The sequence below is a fragment of the Seriola dumerili genome, unplaced genomic scaffold (assembly GCF_002260705.1).
Source record: "Seriola dumerili isolate Sdu_G_001 unplaced genomic scaffold, Sdu_1.0 BDQW01000003.1, whole genome shotgun sequence".
NCBI classification, from domain to species: Eukaryota; Metazoa; Chordata; class Actinopteri; order Carangiformes; family Carangidae; genus Seriola; species Seriola dumerili.
This window is the reverse complement of record NW_019174258.1, coordinates 15643636-15664606: the sequence shown is the minus strand read 5'-3', so window position 1 is coordinate 15664606 and position 20971 is coordinate 15643636. Positions and strand designations below refer to the sequence as shown.

The window sequence follows — 20971 nt, the reverse complement described above, 5'->3', positions numbered from 1 at the left end:
AAGCCCATTTACCAGAATGGCTTGATCAAATTGGCCCTGGGCTAAACGTGGAGATGCTGTGAAGAGCAAACCCCTCACCATGCTGGGCCTGAACTGTCCCTGCAGTGTGTCCACTGTATCAGTACAACCTGGACTGGAATGACTATCGACTGTTCAGTGTCACTATGACATTACATTTTTTTCTTCCTTTTTTGTCCTTACATTTTCTGTAATTCTCCTCAATTTCCCAGCAGCCATTGCTTACCCTATGGTTTCATTCTTGTCAGAGCTTTGTCAGAGTTGAAGGAGGGAGAAAGAAGAATGTTATGAGGAAGGAGGAGGAGGAGGAGGTGGCCAGGAGCATGACTAAGGCCTACAGTGGCAGAGCTTTAGAGAGCTTTAGAGTGCCAGTAAATGCCAGCAGCTTTGGCCAAGCAGACAGGAAAGAGGAGAAAGCTGTCGGGTACAAGAGATGCAAAAGGGTAGGAGGAGAAAGCAGACAGTCACACTGGAGAGGAACAAAGATCTGAGGGAAAAGAGGGATGTGTGAAAAAGGAAGCGTTGTTTAAACACTACTGCAAAAGGTTGGATTCAATAGAAAATCTCATAGACAGGCAACATATTCACCAAATGTGTTTGGAAATCATCTCCTCTAGTTAAGACTGTGAGATGATGAAGAAGTGTCTCTGACAGCACACAGCTACAAAAATGACAAGGGTTCCACATGTATCATTCCGTGTGTGCCACATCAGATATGATTTTAACAGATTCTTTCACAATTAGCCACATTTAATCTGTCTCAATTAGCCCAGTAAACCTAACTTCCCTCATCCTAACCTGTCTAATATTTCTGAATAGCCTGTGCTTAAAACAGTTAAGCTTGTCACCTAAAAACTAAAAAGCAAGAGACACATAAATGACTCCAACAGATGGACTACATGGGTGACAAAGCTGGGGTTTTTTTTTAATGCTTTTAGCCTGAAAATGGAAAGGAGAATATTTGGTACTCCAAAGATTGTCATAGTAGTATTCAGAGAGTGTCATCCAAATATTCTGTGAATAGTGAAATTAATTACTGCTTGTCATTATCACAGACTGTGGAGGTGGCTACTTACTGATCCAGTGACACTTTCTCTTTACAGTTTATCAACATCTAGTTAGAATGTGTCTCAAACCTCCTCCTAAGGTTGTAGAGGAGCAGCTGGACTATATTTTGTCTTCATTATATCTTGGTTACATTTTAACTTGGGTTTTTTGATAGTAGATGGCTGTCTTATTTAAATGAGGTAAAAAGGACTCTGAACTGTCTTCCTTCACCTAAACTGGTTAACCACTGAACCAGTTTTACATATAGAAACTTTATAAAGAAGGAAAAATCGTGGCTTTGTGAATGGAGACAAGAAAAGAGAAAAAATTCCAGTATTCTGCTTCACCAGTCCTGGCAGAGTTGGTAAGCATACAATTAGAGAGGAAAAAAGGAGGTGGTGTAAAAAAGGAAAGAAGCATGAGCTGGCAGTGGGCTGGACACAGAGGAGGAGCCTGGCTCTGCTCTGCAGCTCCTTCTCTCTCTGGCTGCACCGACTGGGCCAGGCTTGCCCAGCGGGGTTAACCTCACCCTGGGATTAAGGACCAGTTCCTTTCCTGGAGAAAGGCTTTTCAAGAAGAACCAGACATAATGGCCCTCATGCAAGCACATTTTCATATTCTTACCCCCAAACTCAGTCACATGTTTCTGTGAGGTTTGAGCATTTAAGTCAGAATCCCCAAAACTCTCTTAACAGGACAAACTTTTCAATCATTTCCACATGATAAAAACCACCTTGCTTGAGTAGATGTGTGTTTGTGAGATATGATCATTTGGTGCCACCCTTTTTTGGAAAAGCATAGTATTAATCAATGACCTTGCATGCTGATGAATATTTGTCTTTGCCTACCCTAGTTTTGCATTGATGTAAAAATTGACAGTGACTCCAGTCTTGATTTTCATATTTGGCTCAGTCTGTCTCTCCCTGCAACCCACAGTCTCATCATCAGCTGTGTAAGAATCAGGACCTGTCACTGACTCTCCTCCTCCTATCTCTCATTCTGTTTTTCAAAATAATTAGCTTCACTTTTGGAACATGGTAACAGCCATGGTCAAACTGGCACAGAAATTCAGCCCTGGACTTATTCAGTGAGGGAACATGCATGCAGCACACTCACAAGCACCCTGAATGACAGGCACACAGAGAGGGCTTAAAGAGAACTTAATGGATTTGTTTACTGTCCACTGTCCCCCTGGGATTTGTCCCTATGGCCAGTCCAACTATGGTAACACCTAAATGGATTGTTTCGTGTGTTGAAAGTGCAGATAGAGAACGACCAACTGAGCCATTTAAAAAGAAAAAGTACTACTTTCAACCTTGATGGCCAGTACCTGTGCCAGAGGGTACCAAACCAGCCTTATGATCATCATGCACTCACATAAAATGTGTTCGCGTGAAATATTGATAAAGTACTGGACCGATAAGAAGTGTTGATAAAATATAGTAACGATACCCATCCCTACTAATATGAGGGGTGGAGGAGGTATGATACTCACAGAGATACCTAATGAGAGAATATCATAGCCCACAGTAGGTGATGTTTCACTGAACAGAGACCTGCATAAAGACCCTGAGCCTGCTGTCAGAGTGAGAGATTTATCCTAATAGCTATTGAATTATTTAAATTGCTGTGCCAATAAAAATCTGAAAAACTTGCAGTGAATTGGCAAATGTGATATTGATGATATGATGAACAAAATATAAATTTAGCATCAAGCTTGTCTTAGTTATATATTTTATTTGGTTTTATTTCAGTGTCATATTTAAAATGCAAGTTCATTCAGATTAAGCAATAATGATTGCAGGTTAAATGAGGCAAACTCTCTGTACCTGACTTGTGAATGCTAAAGTTTCTCTGGAGTCACTCGTACATGCCACTGAAGAACTAATTTGTTCATACAAGTTGTTCTTGAGTGAGGCCCCGTGACAGCTGCTAATGCTTTCATCTGTTCAAAACATATTCCCATGCTGCACTCTGCCACATCAAATAGACAGTGGCTGGGAAGTGGGAGCCAAGAGCTTTGAAAAATGAAAAAGACCAGCAAGCAATATGCTTTATTTTACCACTAATTGATTATATAATTGGACAGAGCATTTTTACAGGGGACACAGGGGTTTCATTCTGAGCAGCACTGTTGATGCTCATGTACAGTAGTCTCTGTTTACCTCTTAGACACATTATAACAGCCTCGGCTTTGGGAACAACTTCACAACAGACACGTTTTTTAACCAACACACAGTAATTCGACACTTTGCAAACCAGATACTCTCCACAATAAAACTAACACAATCAAAGTAGCACCACACTGATCTGATAACGTACTTTGTACCAGGCTTTAAACCAGGCCAGACTCTAGTCAATGTCCACACCTTCCATTCACTGCAATCCAGCTGTCCACAGCACAATAAAAATCATTCCATGCTAACCTAATTCACCCTCTTTACTTTTCAGAAGAGACACAGTGACTGAATTTTACAACATATTTAGATATCCTGCCTTAATTACAAATCCTTCATTGATCCACCTATCCATTACAAGGGCTTCACTCCATGGCTTAATAAAATATTTCTAGCCTTGAGATGATTATCAACTTAAAATGATTATTTTCTCTCTGTATCTAAGGCAGGCCTTTGTCCAATCAGTTGCTAGACCTTACCTACTCTTTTAGTAACTTGATCTCATCTGAAATCCATCAGGTGCATTATAGATGCATCTTCTATTGGCCCTGTATGGGCTGATGTTTGCCGTCCACCTGTTGTGGTTGGCTCTGACTCTAACAACAGCAGAGCAGAGGCTGACTCACTGACTGGTTTCTCTGCTAGAGCCATGAACAACTTTAGCAACTGAGGGAGCATGATGATCATAACAATGTGTCTCTGGAGCTGCCAAGGGAATGTTGGAGAGGAGCGAATACGCCGGCAAGAAGAAGGCGGAGAGGGCGACATGCGGGGGTGCGACACAGACTCCGGGCAGCCACTCTGATGGCAGGAGGCTGCCTCTACCAACAGTGATCCCTATAAACATATGCCGCCTCCCCGAGCACAGCTTCAGTCGGCTGTGTGGTGTTTTACTGAGTATAGACACAGCTGCCTGCTGTGATTTACTGAAGCATGGTTAAAAGACTCAACAGATATTTCCTTGCTTCATGTTGCTTTGTTTAATGATCCTGTGAGAGTGGGATGTGATCCACTAGTGACAGGGGAAGAAGCTGGTGGAAGTGTGTTGGACTTTTAAATAGAGCTGCAATTAACAATTATTTTCATTATCTGTTAATCTGCAGGTTATTGCCAAGATTATTTGATAATCATTTGGTCTACATAATTTGAAAAAAAAAAAAAACTGTTAAAATTCCCCATAGCCCAAAGTGACTTCTTCAAATGTCTTGTGTTGTGCAACCAACACTTTAAGAGTCACATTGTTCTGAGGATAACAATCCTCCATCCACGTCATTCAGACCTTTTTACTAGAGATGCACAGATTGAGACTCTCTTGGCCGATTTTCTTTCTTAGAACTATGACTGACAGCTACACAAACATTTTGTAACTTTTCTTTAATGAACAATTCAATTGTAAGTGCATGATAAAACATTGAATTAACTATTAAATACTAAATAATACTCCTCACTTTTCGCTCATCAATGATGGATGATTATTGTTATTGATGGTCATTAGCAACTCTGGCTGTGTGGACACACGTGTGCAAGCCACTGCAGCACTTCAGCCAGGTAACCGTCATGCACAGGGGAGGTAAGGGGTGTGTCCACTAGCTTTAGCCACTTTGCCTTTGCTAGCTTCTTGAAATTGGACATGTTCAGCGAGGTGATAGTGTTTTAAGTGTATTATTAAGTTTATTGTTCTGAATGTTTTGGTGGTTGTTCCTCAACAACTTACAGGTATTACAACAAGAATAGCTATTAATGGCTAAAACAACTGATCTGCATCTGTAATAAACAAATCAATCCTCCTCCAAATCAAATCACCATGATATAATTCTGATGAATCTCAATAACAGCAATATATTTTTACACAGATGAGCTGACTGAAATATTGTGTTGTCCTATTCTGCAATAAAGATCATTGTATGTGTTAGTACATTGGAGAAATCCGGTAAAGAAACTTCAACTACATGGCAGCATCGTCAGTCATCTTACATAGAGCCTTCAAGTAATAAAATGAAACCTCACCATCACTGTGTCAAACGGTGAAGGGATGCTTCTCATTTCTCAACTGGTGCAGAAATAAAAAAGGTGACCAGAGGAAATCAGGATGCTCACAGTAAAGCAGGGGACAAACTAATCAGTGCTGGTATGACATCAGCCAGGTAGACCTGAGTCAGCGCTGACAGGAGCTGCTGAGAAGGCAGCCAGGCTTAGACAGTTGGTCACTCAGAGCAGGTTTGTGACAGACACATCAAACTTTAATGATGCTGCTGCAAATGATGAGGCCAGTTTTAGGTTTATATTTATATGGCCCTAAATCTAACTCACTATTCATGTGGGGAATTAGAACAAGTTTATAAAGGCTCTTTAATCCTTAAACATTTGCAGGGACCTTTGCAGGATCTCAGGAAGCAGGTCTACATTGTGATTCTTGAGCCACAGTTCCTGCTGCTTTCAAGGTCATACTTTCTAATGTGCCAGAAACTTCTGGGATTCGCTTGGTAGCACTGAATGGTGCTGACTAGACAAAACCTGCTTTTAATTCAGCAGCCAGTATGGACTCCATATTTCAGCAAACCTGGCATGGTTAATTTCAGGCCCGAGGCCAGGCTAATGGCTTAGAGAAGGAATTGTGATTGGACTCCAGTTTGCTTCCCCGCTACAGAGTGTGTTAACTTGTTGTGCTCCATCATGCTGTGTGTTATGATCCTCTTACACAAGCTCCTACTAGGACATGAACATGTTGGAAATAGAAGCTGTTTGGGCAAACAACCCAAACGTTAAATGAACCCGTCTTAATCAAGCAAGTTTCAACTGCAGTTGCAGGAACAGCATCATGCCTGGACAGCCAGTCTGAATGGAGGGTGGCACTGCTGCTTTCCTTCATGCCAACCACCACTGATTCAGCCTGAAAGCATTAGTCAATCAGGGAAACCAAGTACAAGAAAAAAAGTTACCAGAGGCATTCATGCAAATGTGCACGCATGTTCTGAGATGGCCAGAAATCATAACTACTGCTCCTGTTGGAAAAAAAAAGAAACCAAAAAGAAAAATTCACAAACATTCAAAAAGAGCTTTGTGTTTGTTCACTGGGCTCTGGTCTTAACATGAGTCATCTTGCAGCTCTGCAGTGAGGAAGACACCCAAAACACATGTCAGATGGATCGATCTGCAGACTTCTGTCACATATGTGTGAGGCTAAGTGATTCTTGAGCGATAAACCCTTGACACTCTTGGTTTACGTTAAACTGGTGGTAATGGCAATTGTAATGATACTATACTGATGCTGATATAAGGCAAAAAATATCATTAATTCACTGTTGAGTAGCAACGGAACATATTATTCTTATTATTTTTAATCAATTACAGCCACCAGCACCACACTGTAACGCAAAAGGCCTCTGTTTTCTGTGACAGTACCATTAAATGGAAATATTCCAGATGTTCCTGCATCATTTCATATAAACTTTCCCTAAAAGTATTGTGTATTTGGCATCTTTGAAATCTTCCAAATATAAATTTCTGTAGCTATGACAATACTGTGGAGTGTATACACAACTTGAATCTTTAAGTCTTTTTATTTCCTACAACAGCAAATATAAATTTGCTTGAATAATAATTTTACCGCTGCTTCCTCATATCTTTGCCTGACATCCCTTTTAAGATTTAAGGCTATGTCCATACTACTACGTTTTAGTTTTAAAATGCATTTCTTTTGCTATGTTTATGCCTCCGCCTCCACCCACACTACTCTGGAGTTATAAAGCACCTAAAACAGAGACTTTTGGAAACGCTGCTGCAGACATCCGCCTCGTTCAATGATTGGGTCATGACTACCATGTGTGAAAGCAACATGGATAACAAATAACAAGCGTTACTGACCTTGTCTTTAGCAGCTGTTGTTCAGTTAAATTCTGCATTTTAACGCCACAACTGTCTTTGCTGTTCCACGTTCATAGGATTTTGTGCAACTAATCAACTGCAGAGTAGGTAGGAAGTAGGTCAATGGTCATGTATGTATGCGTTTTCAGGTGTGATAGTGTGGAGGGAGATTGTTTCTGATACGGATCTTAAACGGTCATCTGGATGGAGACCTTTTTCAGTTTTAAAACGTAGTAGATGTAGCCTAGGAGGAAAAAAACACAGACAACATATTTTTTACATTAGATATGTAGTCATGTGTAGCTCACTGTGGAAGAGAAGCCAATGAATATGTACACATTGAAATGAGATAGACGGGGAGAAATGGGAAAACAGTTAGTCCTGAAGAAAAGTGTTATTAAGGCAAGAATACAATGGTGCTGTTGTTGGCAGAACGAGAGCACATGCTGCACGTGCACAGTGAGTGGGTCTGCCGCAGGTTTGGCAGGCCTGCAGGCCACTCAGGAGAAATTAGGATTAGGAAGTGGACCCATAGCTCTCAGCAATGCAGCCTTGTGATTCCCATTAGCTCTGTTGGAGCTTGTTTTTCAGATGGCATGCAGGGTGCTGATGGAATGGTCTCAGTGCTGCTGAGCAAAGCAGGCTACTGCTCACCTCACAGCAGGGCTCAGACCTCTGAGGTTCAGGTAAGGCTAGGCTGGATGCTTTGTCTTTTTAAGTAATTTTTCTGATCAAAAATCATACTGAAGATTCAAGGATTTATTCATCACATATACTCATATTCCTCAACATGTGCAGTGAAATGCAGGGGTGGAGCTCTCGAGAGGATGCACTAAAGGTTAATGTGCAATAATAGTAATAATAATTATGATAACGATAATAGACATAACCTGTCTCAACCTGTCAAGCACCGCCATGTATTCCTTTACATCTTCAACAACAAGCCCTCAGACACAAGCAGCAGCACGCCCAGACAAATGGATCCATCAATACATCCATGGTTTCTGGTCGGGGAAACGACTCAACAGTAACAGCAGGGACGATATCGTTGACCAGAGTTGAAGCTATGAAGCTTGTCACTACTTCTTTAAACTCACTGATTTTGTCAGAGCTCGTTTGGAACATATACCAGTTGACGTCAACATCTGGTTGGGAAGGCACAGCGGAGATGATGACCACTGTGAACTCCCGGTGAAGGCAGAGTGGACGGAATGAGACTGATTAGACCAATTACACCGATTGTTGCTCATGATGAGACAGACTCCACCACCTTTGAACCTGTCGGACTTCTGTACTCCGTCCACATAGAAGACAGAGATCAACTCTGTCTGACTGAAACATGACTCGCTCCCCACTCCATCATCACAGGATTTTTACATTTTCTTATTTCCCACTGGAATTTGACTTTGGCCTGAGATCATCCATCCTGTTCTCCAAGAGCTCGCAGAATACTAGCAAAATGTGTGTCTGTCAGAGAGACGTTGACACTATCTGTATGCATGTAAACAGGAATGTGCAGGCATCACACAAAGACATCTGTACAATTATTTTATACTGTTGATTTTGGGTAGAAGCAGCCACCCATTAGAAAGGAAGTAGGATCAACAAGCTGGATTCTGTGACGTACGGTTACCCATAATACCCTTCTCTGTGAAGGTTTGCAGAGACATTTGTGTGTGTGTATTTGCGCAGAGCTGTAATTCAAGGTTTATATTTAAGATAAGTTAAGCTGATTTTTGTTTTTGTTATTTATTTTGATAAATAAGTCAAAAAGAAAAATGAAATGTGTAAAAAAAAATTCATTCTAGCATTTGTACCAAAAGTCAGGTATTGTATAGTCACTGATATTAAATATTTTGGATTATAATACTGCTGCAGCTGATGATCGCTCTACTCATCATTAATCATTAGCAATAGATTCATTAACTAATCTTATCAGAACTAGATGATACAGTACCATGAAGTGTGCAATAGTACAGTAAAACAGAGTCACTGTGAATGAAGCAACATGGAACAGAGAAAATCATTTTTATAGACTGATCAAATCAGAACTTTAAAGTGACTCGTCCACTGTTTTTTACGGTTTATTAATATGATTTCATTTTCTTTTTTGACTAACAGATGGTAATTAAGTGATACATTTATTACAGTGCTCTTAGAAGGCAGAACAGGAAATGCACTTAGTGTATTCAAGCCTGTGCTGCAGCCTTTGCATTAATCTGACAGCATTCACTTCAGACACGTTCAAAGTGTTACAGAAATGTTTCAAGTCTGACCTCGTTGTCATTGTGACTTTTATGTGAAAGTGACTGGGGTGATTATTCAGACACGACACCGACGTGCACAACTGCTGTCACCTGTATGGAGCTAGGTGCATGTCTGATGAGGTCTTTAGAGCTACACAGAGTGCTGCTGTATGTGCAAAACACCACACACCACAAGGACATGGTTTAAAAGGAGGAAGTCTACACATACCATCCAGATAAAAAAAAAGATGATGGAAGAAGCAAACTCTTAAAATCTTCTACAGAATGAGATATGACTGGATTATGACAGTAGTAATGAAGGCTTTTACAGGTTTCAGTCATCACTACTGAACCTATGAAACCTCTGTCTTATTAACTCACCCCCCCCAAAAAAATGTCACCATCCTGCATACCAGTTGACTGCTGCTGCTGCCACACACACCCTGTGCTTCATGCTGCAGTGCTGTAATTCATGCTAATTCAGCACTCTGGCTTTCCATTTCTGTTTATTTTTGAATCTCGAGTGTAAACATTTATTTGCTCATTGGGCCTCGCTTGTGGGGGCCTACTTTTAGCACTATGCAGAGAGACAGAGGAGAAGCACACAGAGCAAAGGCCGCAGGGTGTCTGAAAATACATGAGGATCACCACATGTTGGGCCGTCCTCCACAACAGAACAGACGCATTCAGTCCACAGACGCAGACAGAATGATTAATCCTCTAACTATCAACATAGAGTAATACTGACAATTGTAAGAAAGACATAAGATACATTTCAGTCAAAACCATATGTCCTCTACATATCATTAATGTCATGTCATTAAAACTATTTAATTTGTTAGAGGTTAGTGAAAGAATATCATCTGTACAGCAGAGCCTGACCAATAGATGAACGGACTAATTTAATCGACCGATTAAAGGTGTCTTCAGATAAATCAGTATCAGTGATTAAAACGGCCGATAAGTAACAACAAATTAAAAAAATTCAAAGCTAAAAGTTCTGTAGGTGCTTCAACTATTTTATTACAGCTGACAGCTGCTATAAAACTCATGGCTTTACTTTATCTTTTGTTAAATAAGTTATCTAATGCTAGCTAATGCTAGAGGACAGCTAATGAACCGTTGGCATATAGTATTGTATTTATTCTGCCTAAATGATGTAATAGTAAATTTATCTGACTTGTCAGAACAGTTACACTTGGTGCTTTGGAAAGAATGAAACTGAAATGTGATTTTCACTGAAGACATTTATACAGCTGAGACACAGTAGCATTTCAGAATCAACGTTAACCCCCTTAGCTTATGCCTGACCACCACATTTCAGAAGAGCTGGCTAGGACTGGTAACGCTAGAGGGATTGTTAGACCTATGGAAATCAATGCAGTAACAACGCAGAGCCTACTCTGTAGCCTTTGCAAATGGCCTATGCAGTTGTGAGTATTTATACTTGTGCATCGGTGTGTCTGCGCCACTCTGCAATGACACTGACAAAATGCCAGTTGGTGGTGGGGTTTCCATGTCGCTGTACTGAGCAGTGTCAAACTGAGAAGCTCATGTTGGAGTTGGAGCTAATAAATATTGAACAATTACTTTTACTGAAATTACTCCAACGGACAAAAGAGAGAAGCTGTCAGAGGAGGTGGTGTGGACAACCACTGAACTGATTGAGACAGAAGGAGGGTGGGTTTTCAATGACAGTTGCTGCGGTCTGTGTTGCTGCAATGTGAAGTTACAATTTTAGGGATTTCTGTCAGGCTACGGCATAAGCTAATAAGCTACACCGTATGCAGAAGTATAAATTGGCCTTTACTGATTTTAAATAAATTAAATCTACAAACAATAAAGAGTGAAAAAAGTGAAGGATTCTGAAAACTTTCTGAAGCCACTGTAAACCACCCATGGTGCATTTCTGTAAGCAATAGGCAGATAATGGGAGGCTAAACCTACATACTTATATTACACTTTGAAGCAATCTGATATAATATGCAGCAGCTTAAATCACTTTCAGATTCTCGATCAGTTTGGGATGAATTCAGTAACTATGACCTCGTGTTTTATTCCCAACAGCAACATTAAAGCATTTGGAATTTTCTGATTTGCTCTGATTGGTTTCTTCTCCATAAAGATCGCTGAGGTTCATGGCTATTATAGTAAATGGAAAAAATATGATTTGACAGAACCAATGGCCAGAACATAACTAATGGTATTTTGTATCCTGTTTTACTACTGTATATTGGGTAATACTGAAAAAAGAAACATTTCACTCAGAAGTTAGAATGGAGCAAATATTTTAAGAACCAGTGGCTTCCCACAATTCAGAACTCGACTGAGTGACGGAAAGTGTGTGACAAGGCCGGGGAAGAAACAGTCACAGAGACAAGAGCATGTTGAGGCTTTGCTCTCGAGTGTGGGCGGCTGACTTCCTGTGCACTGGTCTAGCATTAGTAAGCATGACTACTCTAGAAACCTAGGGCCTCAGAAAGCTAAAAAAAAACAAAAACAAAAAAAGAATTTAGGATTAAAAAAGAAAAAAAAATAAGAGAAAAAGGGAAATCCACTGTGCGACAATAGCCATGTGTCACCATCCTACTAATGTCAGTATACTCCCTAACACACTTTCCTCCTGTGAGATTCTGCCCTGCAGGTCCCATGGTTCTCATGACTACAACAATCAAACGCACCAACATGCATTGTGAATCTGACAACAGCATACAGTATCTGGAGTTATGTTTTCAATGGAGCGTGCTCCACATCGATGATGATGAATTACAGGACAAATCTTAACTTTACCCCAAAGTTAAGACTCTGCACTTAAATGTATGTTGGTTCCATGATGAGAAATGTCAGTTTTGATTCAAATGAAAAATCCACAATGAACAGCATCAATCATGCATTTATCATGTCTATGCCTACTTCCTTTGGTTTTATTAGTTTGACTTGCATTATGGGCTTGATGTTGTAACATGTCAGCAGAGATGTGAGCCTGTCAGATGGTGACCGCGCCAAGTGATCTACAGTGTGACTCAATTTAAAAAACATTCAGTGGTTTGGCACAGATCAAGGCAAGGGTTAAACCATCTCTAAAGTTTAGAGTGCTACCAGGTACACAGTGGCTAGCTTCAGTAGTTGTGAAATGGGTTGTGAAATTTAAAAAAAGTGAAATATTTTCCAAGAGTAGGCCATCTAGCTAAATTCAGGGCCATGACCAAGAACCCAACGGTCACTTTAACAGAGCTTCAGAGGTCCTCCGCAGCCATGGAAGAACCTGCCGGAAGGACAATTGTCTCAGTAGCTCTCCATCAATTGGGGTTTGTCAAACAGCATTTAAAGGACTCTGAGCCTGAGGAAAAAGATTCTCTGATCTAACGAGACAAAAATGAAGTCCTACTCATCACCTGGCTAAAACCATCCCCACGGTGAAAGATGGTGGTATCACCATCATGCTGTGAATACTGGGTTCTCAGCAGCAGGGACTGGAAAGGAAAGGGGAATGCAGCCAAATACAGCAAGGACAATGAAAAAACCTGCTCTAGAGTGCACACAACCTGAGACACCTTTCAGCATGACAATGACCTGAAGCATGAAGCCAAGACAACAGAGGAGTGGCTTCAAGTGTCTGACTGTCCTTGAGCCCAGATTTAAAACCTATAGAACATCTGTGGAGAGACCTGAAGACGGCAGTTCACAGACACTTCTCACCCAATCTGTCAGAGCTTGAGAGGATCTGTCAAGACAAATGGGATAAACTGCCCAAATGCAGGTGTGCAACACTTGTAAAGACTTGCCCGAGAAGACTCAAAGCTGCTGCCAAAGAGGGTTCAACAAGGTGCTGAATTAAGGGTCTGAATACTTTTGTAAATAAGACATTTCAATTTTTGATTTTTAAAGAATTTGCAAACATTTATAACAATGTGTTTTTACTTTGTCATTATGGGTCTAGAGTAATGTGCAAATTTTATTGATTAACAATTAAATCAACACAATAATCAACAAAATGTGAGAAGCATGAAGGGGTCAATGGATATGCTGAAACATTTAACCAGTTGATTTACTGTTTAATTCATTAAAGTGACTATAATCCATGTTTAATATAAATGTATCAAATGATAATGTGAGAGGTAAACTACACAACTCTTGGACTTCCATAAAGTGCTACTGACCCCTTTAAGAGAAGTCGAAGAGATCATTTCATACTACATCACTCCTGCTAAGTGTTCATTTCAAAATGAAAAATGATCAAAGAACACAGACTGTACTGGTCAAATTAGAGTGGAAAGAAGGCGTTTTTGGTCTTAGAAAACACAGTGGTTTGGAAAAAGTCTGACCAGACAGCAATGATAGTTGGTCACTGGTCATAATGTATTGCATTGGTTGAACCCATCTGCTTAAACACTGTGACTGGAGTCCTGTAATGCCCTGTCAGAACCAGTTTGTAAAACTGTGTTGGACATCAGAAGAGGTTCCCTGAACCTGTACCACACCGTTGACGAAATGTGATATCATTTAAAAATGGTGACAACACCACACATTTACAGACAGGAAGTCATTCATAGTGTTGTACCTGATTACGCACACAAAAAAGTGCCACAAACAGTTGTGTAACAAATGAACAAGAGCTAGAGAGAGTAGTTGAATCCTTGGCTCTGCACAGATGGACGATCACAGCATGAAGTGGGTGTGAATGTCAGATTGTCAATTTCAGAAAGTTTCAAACTCGGTGAGACACAGACCTGCCCTCATCTGATGTCAGAGAGGGTCCAGGGTTGCCCGCCTCTCACTAAATACCTCTGGGACAGACCCCTTCACTCAGTAAGGCTTTTACCAAGCTATGATGAGAGAACTGTTGTGTGTTTCTATATAGGACTCTTTATCAAGCTGTTGCTCTCGTGTTTGAAAAGAGATGTTTTATTCCTCAACAATTCTCCATCATTACAGTGGGACCTCGTTACCATGGTGACAAAAAAGATAAGGCCTTTACAGTCACACTGTTGCAGACCTGTCACCCTGTACTGACCTTGCTACTGAAGATGTCCCTCATGTTCACCGTGGTGAATAGTCAAGAGACTAGGACAATGACAATGTTTCTGTCTTTACCTGAACCACACTGAATTGAAAAAAGCTTACTGAACTATTAACCCTTGGTTAAAATGTCTATTGATGGAACTGAATACACATGGTAGACATTCAGGCTTCACTCTCCCACCACCTGTCACCATCTGTGTTTGCAGCAGAAGCGCAAAGGCCTCTCTGTGTGTAGTAATAGACAACAATTAGGCCTAATGAACCAACAAATCTCACCAGGTAGCATACAAGGTTAAATACTGTCTACATGCTGGTAGAGACTTAGTAGAAAAAGAAAAATGTTGAAGAGGAGAGAGATAAAAAGAAAAGCATGTGCGAGTCAATCTGGCTTCACATGTTGTCTAGTCTTTGTCAGCACTTTAATCCAGTAACTGTAGGGGTTTATCAGCAACACATATTTCTAACAACACATTAAGCTTAATGACATGTCCATTGAGTACATGTTTCATCTTGAATGTCATCACTTTCTAAGATGCCACAGCAGAAATAAAAGTATTTTTTTGACTAACCTGATAGACAGGAACCCTTTACACCAACACACAGGACTAACCGAGAGCTTGAACACAGAAACTAAAAACATATTACCAGAGCCAGAGGCTGAGTAGTAGTACAATATGGACTTCAGATTTAGATGTCTTCGTATGACTGATGTGATGTGGGGCGAACAGGCTGGCAATGTGCTGTCTGTTAGAGGCACATGGTATGACTTTGTACTGGATAAAATACAGTGCAGAACTATTTAGCCTCATCAATCTGCTCTCCACCAATAACTGTGATATCAGCTCTTTCTCCTCTTTACGAGTCAAATTACCATTTCATGATGGATTTATATCATCTGGGATTCTGTGGTAAAACTATAATGTTACTGCCGCACTCCCGGACAAGCACAGGAGGACAAGCTTTGACCCATCTTGGCTGAAATACTCCTCCTTGCTCTACAAGACTGATACTGGTAAGGTTAAGGGCAAAAAGTGAATAAAAATGTAACTTAATTCAACTCCATACAATCTTGTAGCACTCCACTCCACGCCATGATCAAACTGTACAATATATGTCCCCCACCCCCACCAGAAAAAAAGAAGTCAACCTGGGAAAAACCTGCATCTCATACAGTCACGTCATTGAAAAGGCTCTGATTCATGTGAAGCGCAGTCATATGAGCAACAGGTCTGTGGCACAGCCGAGTCCAGACATGTCAGAGAACAGGTTGGTTTGAGGAAACACTCAACTAGAGCACACGCAGACACGCACGCATGACTGATGACGAGGCTGCAGCGTGCCTTTTTTGACTCTGTACCAACACAGGGCGGCCTTGGTGGCTGTGGTGATTTGGTTAGTAATGTTGTCTGGATAACTTGCCCAGCAAGTTATTGATATGGCCAACAATGACAACACTAGCACAACTCTCAACAACGTCTGAACGCCATAAATTCCAGCTGATACAGTGCAACCATTTCAGCTGCCTGCTGAGTAACACAACTGAACCACAGTGAAACCTCACAATGAGGAAGAAGTGGTGAGTGTGAAGGAGTGACTGCTCCTTTTGCACACTCACACTCACAGCATATAAAATGTACTATTTGAATTGAACACATGCCAGTTTAGGCTATTTCCACACTTAACTAACATTATACTGCATGCAGATTTATTTGAGCTTAATATTTGGTTTTGTAATTGCACATGTCAGAAGGGAGCATTGTGTACTTTCAGAGATTTATGTGTAAGCAATCAAACCACTTTATAGGAAAACACAATAGGATACCCATGCGTCATAATCTAAACAAAACAAAACCTTGTTATGTAAACATCAAACAGTGTACCAGCCAATGGAATGCTAGTCTGTAAACTAGACTCAGTCAAAGGTCAGCCCACAGGTCAGGGCCAACACACAGACACAAAGATCACTGTGACCCTATGGTGACCTATAACTGGTCAAATTTCTGTTACATAGAGATTAAAACAAACACTCTTTGAAGCTGTTATTCCACTCAAAATGACAAAAGGTCTAACAACAACAGTTAAAACCCAAAAGGCTGCACTCAAAATAATGACTAAAAAGGGGCTGATCACTCAGCTCTGGATGTTAGCAGCCAAACTGATGTTACACCCAATTCTGACTACAGCTTTAAAGGAAATCGAAGCACTACAGTAAAAGGACAATCTTCTGGAGCTGCGCTGCTGTCCTTCAACATCTAACCTTATTGAACTGCATGCTGGCTTGTCACTGTAGTGGACAGGGATTTGGTTTTGTTGGAAATTGGCCTTCTTCCTGAGGCCTGCTAAATGCAGGGGAGGGCTTCATCCTACTGGAATAGGTGCCTCTATTTTATCTAGGTACAGGCACTTAAGTAAAGTTTGACATTAGGGACTTATTGCACAGCCGGTCGCAGGTGATTAGAGATTCGGCTAGGTTTATAGAAGTGTGGGTTTGGAGTCCACCACGTTAGTTAATATGTTTAACCAGGGAAATACTATTATTATTAGATTGATATGATTATCAGATTATCAGACTGATAGCATGGTCTATAACATTTTGCTGTCTCTGACCTGGCACTTGTGCAGCTTAAGTCTTACTTATCTGAAAGAACACTATAATAACACCACATCAAAATTTTCTGATATGAAGTATGGAGTACCTCAGGGCTCTGTTCTTGGCCCTGTTTTTCTCTCTTTATATTTTACATCTAAGCTAAATTATGTGCATTCATGGTATCAATTTCCACTCTTGATGATACTCTGTCTGCTCTGTGTCTTGCCTATGAACGCAGATGATCATTATCACATTATTAAATTAGAGGCATGCCTGTCTGCTGTGAAAAACTGGACGACATTTAATTTCCTGCTCCTAAATTCTGATAACACTGAGATGCTGTTCATTTACCTGGCCCATCACAGACATCAGTTTGATCAGTAAACATTAGCTCGATGAATGTGTGATTCCTCAAAGTCTGACAGCCAAGAATCTCAGTGTTATATTTGACCCTGATTCTTTTGATCAGCACATGACAGACATCACCAAGACCGGATGTTTTGTTTTCAGGCCTGCCTCATGCAGTTACTGAGTCTTTAAATGGCTCAAAATGCTGCAGCAGAATTTTGAAAACCTCTGGTGTAGCCAGTTTTTTCTATATTAGTGTCATTAAGTCTTAAATGCAATTGGATTCTGTGTCCTGAAATGTGTGTATTGGTGTCATTGACAAAAAAATATTGTATGAAATGAAACCATCTTACCTCATAGGACCAGACACACTGGACCCCAGCAAACCTCCTGACACACCGGCCCACCTCCACATCTTCATGGGTAGTGTACATCTCCTGCAGACACTCTCTGATGTGGGGGACCATCCTCTTGAGGACCTCGCGGCTCATGATGACCCCTGGCCCTCCCATGCAGAAGTTTTCCCCAGGCTCCAGGGCCAGTTTCCCTAGCTCGTCCCGGGCCCCCATGCCTGTTTGGCCAAGGAAGATGGCCTCACTACTGTTGAGGCTGCGCAGGAAGCTCTCCAGTTTCTCACTCTTAATGTAGACGTCGTCATCGGCCCTCATGAACCACTCGTACCTGTCCAGATAATGGTCGTGCATGTACTTGAGCATCATGAAGGACTTCTTCTGGGGTGGGTACGAGTCATCCACATTCCTAAGAGCCACTATGGGAATGGGTATAGAGGTGTCAGAGCCCTCACTGGAGAAGAACTCCACATGACCTGGAATTGTCTGTGCCCAAGTCCTGTAAATACACACACACACACACACACACACACACACACACACACACACACACACACACACACACACACACACACACACACACACACACACGGATGGAGTCAGAAAAAGGTCAGATAAGAAACAAATGGGATTATCTAAAACATGTAACAACCTGCAATAAAAATAGTAATGGCCCCAAAGCAGTCGCAGACATGGGATACTCAAGTGGTCCTGTGCATATATACAGTGTAGTGAGTACAGAGCATACAGTCATAAATTCTCGATAATGACAAGAACAGCTGATTACATTTATGTTCCACAGAACCTTGTGGGTCCACAGAGGTCCTGATGAATGGTTAGAAATGGTTTAGCTTGTAAAGTAGTATATGGTGCCAACTAGTTCTAAAACACAGGAGAAATTCATATTTCTCACCCAAAAGCAGTGTACATGCTAAACCATCATCTCTCCATAGGTGAGGAGTGAAACCTCTTGTCTACAACGGCTGCGTCACTAAAGCAGCCTGTGAGCAGCAGCTGCAGTCCTCTGTCAGTGTCACATTGGATACACTCTGCCACAGTGTTGCTGTCACTATATTTTACTGCAGGTAAGGTGATTTAACATTATGTACTGTATTTAATGTTACCAAAAAGACTGCAAGTAGGGGTTCATGGTGGTGGCAATCGTATCTACAATCAGATCATCCTATCGGCACCCTGTGAAATTGGCTACCCTGTGTCCTGAGCAAAACTTGACTCTCTCTCTTTCATTGGTTATGTGCAGAGGATGCTGATGTGAAACTGCGGCTGGGAAAATTTAAATTAAATTAAATATTTATTTACTACTACCACAACTACTACTACTACTACTACTACTACTATAACTACAACTACTACTACAACTACTAGTACATTAATGGGAAAACAAGCCAAATATCATCTTGACATTGACAAAGGCTTAGATATTGGTATTTGCTCTGAACATCATTGATCACCAAGATCATCGTCTATCGGCACAACCCTAGTGGATGGCATAAACGGTGTAAAAAGCATACTGGTATTGATTTGTCCTACTGTATGTATTTGCTGACCGTTAGAGCCCTCACAGATCTACAGTGGCAATGACGTAACTACCGTTACCATGCCTAGTCTGCTGGAAAGAAGATGATTCGCTGAGAGCGAATCGTCTGGAAATCGTGCTGCTTTGTTTTGAAACAAAGACACAGCTGAAAGCGCTGCACACAAGGAGAGAAGAAGGAGTTGGTAAAAAAGACTGGTAAACCTCCATTATATGGACATGGCTCGGGTTGAAAAAGTCATACAACGAACAGAAAATGATAATCAGCAAATTATGGAAGGCCAGCAGTGGTTGGAAGTGGTGGTAATACAAGTAACTTTTTCTAGGAAGGTAAAATAATTCTTCCCATGCAATACATTTCTCATCCCAGTGTTCTACCCCTTCAGAAGAATTTATATTCAGATTTTAAGAAAAACAAATATACAGTGATACTGTTATGACTGTAAATTTTAGGCCATACCGCCATACCCTATTTGCAAACACATTGGTCATGGAGAGACAGTGCTATCTGTGTTTGCAACGTCCATCTAGCCCACATGATAATTCCATTTAAACCTAAAATGAACATTCATTCACGGCATTACACAATATGGTGAAATTAAAAGAATACACTATAATAATTCTTTAAGGGGTCTACAGGTTTGGATTTAGGCATTACAACAACTACTCTGCATCTACTGCTGAAGACTTTGTGTGATGTACACCGCAGTGCAGATGGGTCCCCATTGAAACTGGACACCCAGAGGAAAGGCCTTCACTAGACAACAACCTGCTGCACATCAATAGAACTGTTGGCATCCTTGGACGAAGGTTTAGGCCTAAATCCAAACCTGTATAGCCTTTAAAGGATTTTATACTGTTAACATTGATGCTATTTTCTGCACCATCATATCTGCATAAAAAACTATTTCAATTGTTTCACTTTATTTTCAGATTTTGGAAATCAAACTAGACTTTTGTTATAAGATACTCCATCTTAACACCTTTTCTGCAAAGCTCTCGATCAGCATCAGACTCAGATCATGACCAGAAGGCCTGATCTGAATCCTGATCTGAATGGAGACACAATCCTTAACCCTGTTCTCCAATGTTTCCCGCATAGTAATGTGAAACTGAGGAGGAATTAACTTACATTTAAACGATACGTTCAGTCTTGATCCTTCACCACCTTTATGTACCTTAAGAGATTTTAAAATGTGCTTCACACAGGAAGGATTTTTTTAGTGGCAGAATAAGAGACTCTTTGTGGAGTATGGACACACTGTAGATATCTGCTTCTCTAAGTTGTACTTTGGTTTATTTTGGGGAAGACACCAGTTTATTTCTGGGGCTTGAACATATATCATCAGTGCAGGAGTCAATCATGGCCTGCCTGAGGTCCCCTGACATGTCCAGAGAAAATATCATAACGCCTCTCCAGAAACATACCAAGTTCTGACTAAGTGTGACTGAATGTAGTTTAGTCAGGAAATCCCATCACTTAGTCTCAACTCCGATGTGATTCGATAAGGTAGCTGTGGAAATGAGGTGGTTTGAGAAGCCCTGGTTTGGTATACTGTGTTGGTAGACCTGTAGTCTTCATGCAGGACTAGCAGACCAAATATAGAACAGATGTGACACTTTAAATCGCCCAGGTTAACCTCTTAAACTCAGTACAAACTCATCCTTACCAACTAAACACTGTTCAAAGAACTGTATTTTACATTCTAGAGGAGATTCTTCAGTGGTACTAATAAAAATCAGTAAATTAATTA

At 40.8% G+C, this 20971-nt stretch overlaps 1 protein-coding gene across 1 annotated transcript in view; it reads right to left on the bottom strand.

The window, feature by feature from the left end:
* The window catches only part of chsy1 (chondroitin sulfate synthase 1), a 67179-nt gene that overhangs the window by 44817 nt on the left and 1391 nt on the right, over positions 1-20971 (bottom strand). Inside the window, exon 2 of the mRNA XM_022746222.1 lies at positions 17666-18161. Within this exon, the coding sequence (XP_022601943.1) occupies positions 17666-18161 (496 nt within the window). The remainder of the gene's footprint in view (positions 1-17665; positions 18162-20971) is intronic.